At 42.5% G+C, this 3,120-nt stretch overlaps 1 protein-coding gene across 1 annotated transcript; it reads right to left on the bottom strand.

Annotated features, from left to right (window-relative positions):
* Positions 1-232: 232 nt before the first annotated feature.
* Positions 233-3,120, bottom strand: LOC119590566 (protein neuralized-like; the record flags this gene model as incomplete). The annotated part of the gene is given in 2 exon segments (XM_037939231.1): positions 233-1,504; positions 2,671-3,120. Coding segments are annotated over 2 exon segments (1,390 nt in total), but the record flags the coding sequence as incomplete, so codon positions are not given.

Genomic DNA, 3,120 nt, shown 5'->3' with positions numbered 1-3,120 from the left:
CAGCCTAGTAATTAATTTCCTGGTGACTACATATGTATAACAAAATAAATAAACCAAAAATTATTAAATAGGTTTTCTTTCACCCTTCCATTGTCAGTGACTTTACTTTTTGCATAAATATCAACTACTATTAAAATATGTCATTTGGATTGTTAGTACATTATTCATTATAGTAAATACTGAAGAGTATGTCAGATAAAATTAAGGCTCAACATAAACTGGGAAAACTAACCATTCTGTTGTGAATAAGACTGTGATGTTGATTCAGGGGTCACCCCTAGGCTGCGTATCTTTGCAGTATTACCATACACATCGAAGAATGCCCACAGTTGGAGTGTGTGGTCCACATGCATAAATATCTGTGGGCTTGCACCATTGCGGGAGAAGGTTACTTCACCATGATGGGTCAGAGAAAAGGCCAATTCATCACCAGCCTGAGGAGAAGCAGCTACATCCTTACTCACAACCCAGTATTCAGGCCGATCTAGCAAAAGGTCACAGTCTTCTGGAAGATCAGCAGACTCAAGACCAGCTGGGTTTGCTGCTGTTAAACCAAAAGCAAGGGCACCAACATACATGGCTTCAGTTTGAAGAATCTGAACAACCAACTTCTCGCCAGGGCGTAAAGGTCGTGCTGTAAATACATAACCATGTGAATATTCAGTTTCAGTGCGTGCAGCAACTGTGCGGTCATTGTTCATGCGCACATTGCGACCGCGGACGCGGTGGAAGGGCAATGGTGTAAATGCAGTATGAGCATGGTGCCGTAGGGGAAGTGCATCAGGGGAGCGAGGAGTAAGTGCCAGCTGCGCCATGGACGGTTGTAGTCTCTCGACACCGGAATCTAAACGTTGCTGTTGTGGTAGAGGTTGTTGGGATTGTTGCTGCTGCAACGGTGCCTGCTGTGAGGAAGAGGACTGAGCCTGTGGCAGGACTCTGGAGTTGGATGTTGATGAACCAGGGCTGAGATCATTAACAATACGTACACGGTTATTGAGTTGTGCTAGAGGATCCACAAATTCAACTGCAGTGCTGTTCCCATACACATCAAAAAGCCCCCAAAGCTGAGAGCGTGTATCCACACCCCCAAAAAATACACCCCGTTCCTCTCCATTGATGCCAAAATGCACATCACCAGTTGAATCAACATAATAGAAGAGGATGCTACCCTGTTCAGCAAATCTTTCACTTAAAGCTTTGGCCCAGTAGCCAGGTTTATTGGTGAGGTCTGGACATGCATACTTTGGTAGAGCATCTCGCAGTCCAGCAGGATCCTGAGATGTGAATCCAAAGCGAATAACTCCCGACCAGTTTGTGGAGACCTCTAGGAGACGAAGGCACACCCGTTCACCAACTTTGATGGGACGTGCTGAGAAGGCAATTCCTTTGCAGAAGCTTTCAGCACGACGGGCTACTTTGCCGTCATTGCTAATGCGGACATTGTCGCCACATACTGGGTGGAACGTCAAGGGAGGCTGATTAGAAGATGATGAACCACGACCAGCTGTAAAGATATAATAAGATTAGTGACCATATATAATTCTAAAAATCCTTAAAGTTCATCTTAAAACACTGTACTACAGTAGATTGCCTTTGCACCAATAAAGTTTTGTACTCTCTAACAATAAAATTGGAAACGATTTCCTTATTGCATAATAAAGATGATCTATGGCACCTACACTATGTTGTCTTTTCAACAAAAAGATATTGTATTTTATCAAACAATAAAAAGGAATTACTGTTCAGCATTCCTTATTGCATAATAAAGATGATTCATAGCAATTTACCTACAATACTATGCTTATCTTGTGTATATAATTGTCCAAGATAGGATACTATATCCTCCAAACATTTGCCAAGACCAACAAACAATGAATTTTCAGAGACTGCTTGGAAAATTTCTCTGCCTTGTAAGTGTGTAAAGTACTGGAGGCAATAGCATGGGAATTTCAAATGCTATACCCAAAGCCATATGAACTTGCTGTAATCTTTGAGATATAGCTTCAAACAACAGTGATGCCGTGATGCGCTTCCACAATTGGCAAAAGCTAGGAAATTTCTATGATGCATATACTGAAATGATAAAACTTATAATGGTTCTATTATTCCCTCGTTCTATTTTGCTAAGAAATGGGGCTGTATTAATGATCTTCACCAAAGTGCCAACAGGAGTGGCAGCTGTGCCAATCAGTAATCAGTGAACCTGAAATATTATACTTTATGGCCATTACCTTATTTCCCATTGTTTGGACAGTCCTATTGTTTCCAATCACCCATAGGAACTTAATTATTTACACCAACCAAAGCTTATCCACTCAAATGTCCATAAAACTTGACAATGAAAGGGTCTAAACACCATTTATTGTCACGAATTTTACAATAAATCAACTGACCCTTTTCGTGTAAACACACCTTACTCGGCTCTTATTAACCATTCATGACGAGTCAAACCCGTTTCGCCTCAGGTGGCGTGTCGCCCTACCTCTTCCTCGGGGCTTGCGGCCGGAAGTCACGGTTACCGGATGTCAAGAACCGTGTGGGGTACCTCCGCCATTCCCAAACTAATCGCCAGTTCTCCTTTACCTACTCCCAACAAAACTGAAATTTCTTACTATTTGTCTCTAGTTACAAAACAATTACGCCAACGACAAATGCAATTTGCGTACATACCGAGACCCATGCGTCTCTTGAATTTTTTGAGGACCTTCATTTTCTTGAATATTGGGCCCGCTGTGTAACAAGTGACAGTGGGTTCAACAGCGTACTCTTCAATACATAAAGCAGGCATCACAGTGGTTACTAACGACCACAAAATGTGTCGACCATTCAGCCTTCTTCTAACACGACACTCAGACAGCCGTGCTGTGCATGCACTTTCACTGATAGTTCTCTTTCTTTGATAAAATTCACTTCCAGGACTGCTCTAGCTATTGTCCTGATGATGTGTTCACTGGTTGAGTCATCTGTACAATTCCATACTAATAAGACATGAATCCACGCGATCCTCCCGTAAATATAAACGAGAGTCAGGAGAATACGAGTGAGAGTGTACACCCTCTCGTTCCGCTGTATGACTAGAGACTGGCGATGGCTGGGGGTAATGGTAGGAAGGCAGCTGCG

The sequence above is a fragment of the Penaeus monodon genome, chromosome 27 (assembly GCF_015228065.2).
Source record: "Penaeus monodon isolate SGIC_2016 chromosome 27, NSTDA_Pmon_1, whole genome shotgun sequence".
Classification (NCBI taxonomy): domain Eukaryota; kingdom Metazoa; phylum Arthropoda; class Malacostraca; order Decapoda; family Penaeidae; genus Penaeus; species Penaeus monodon.
The sequence above is the reverse complement of the archived record's forward strand: the minus strand, read 5'-3'. Positions and strand labels throughout refer to the sequence as shown.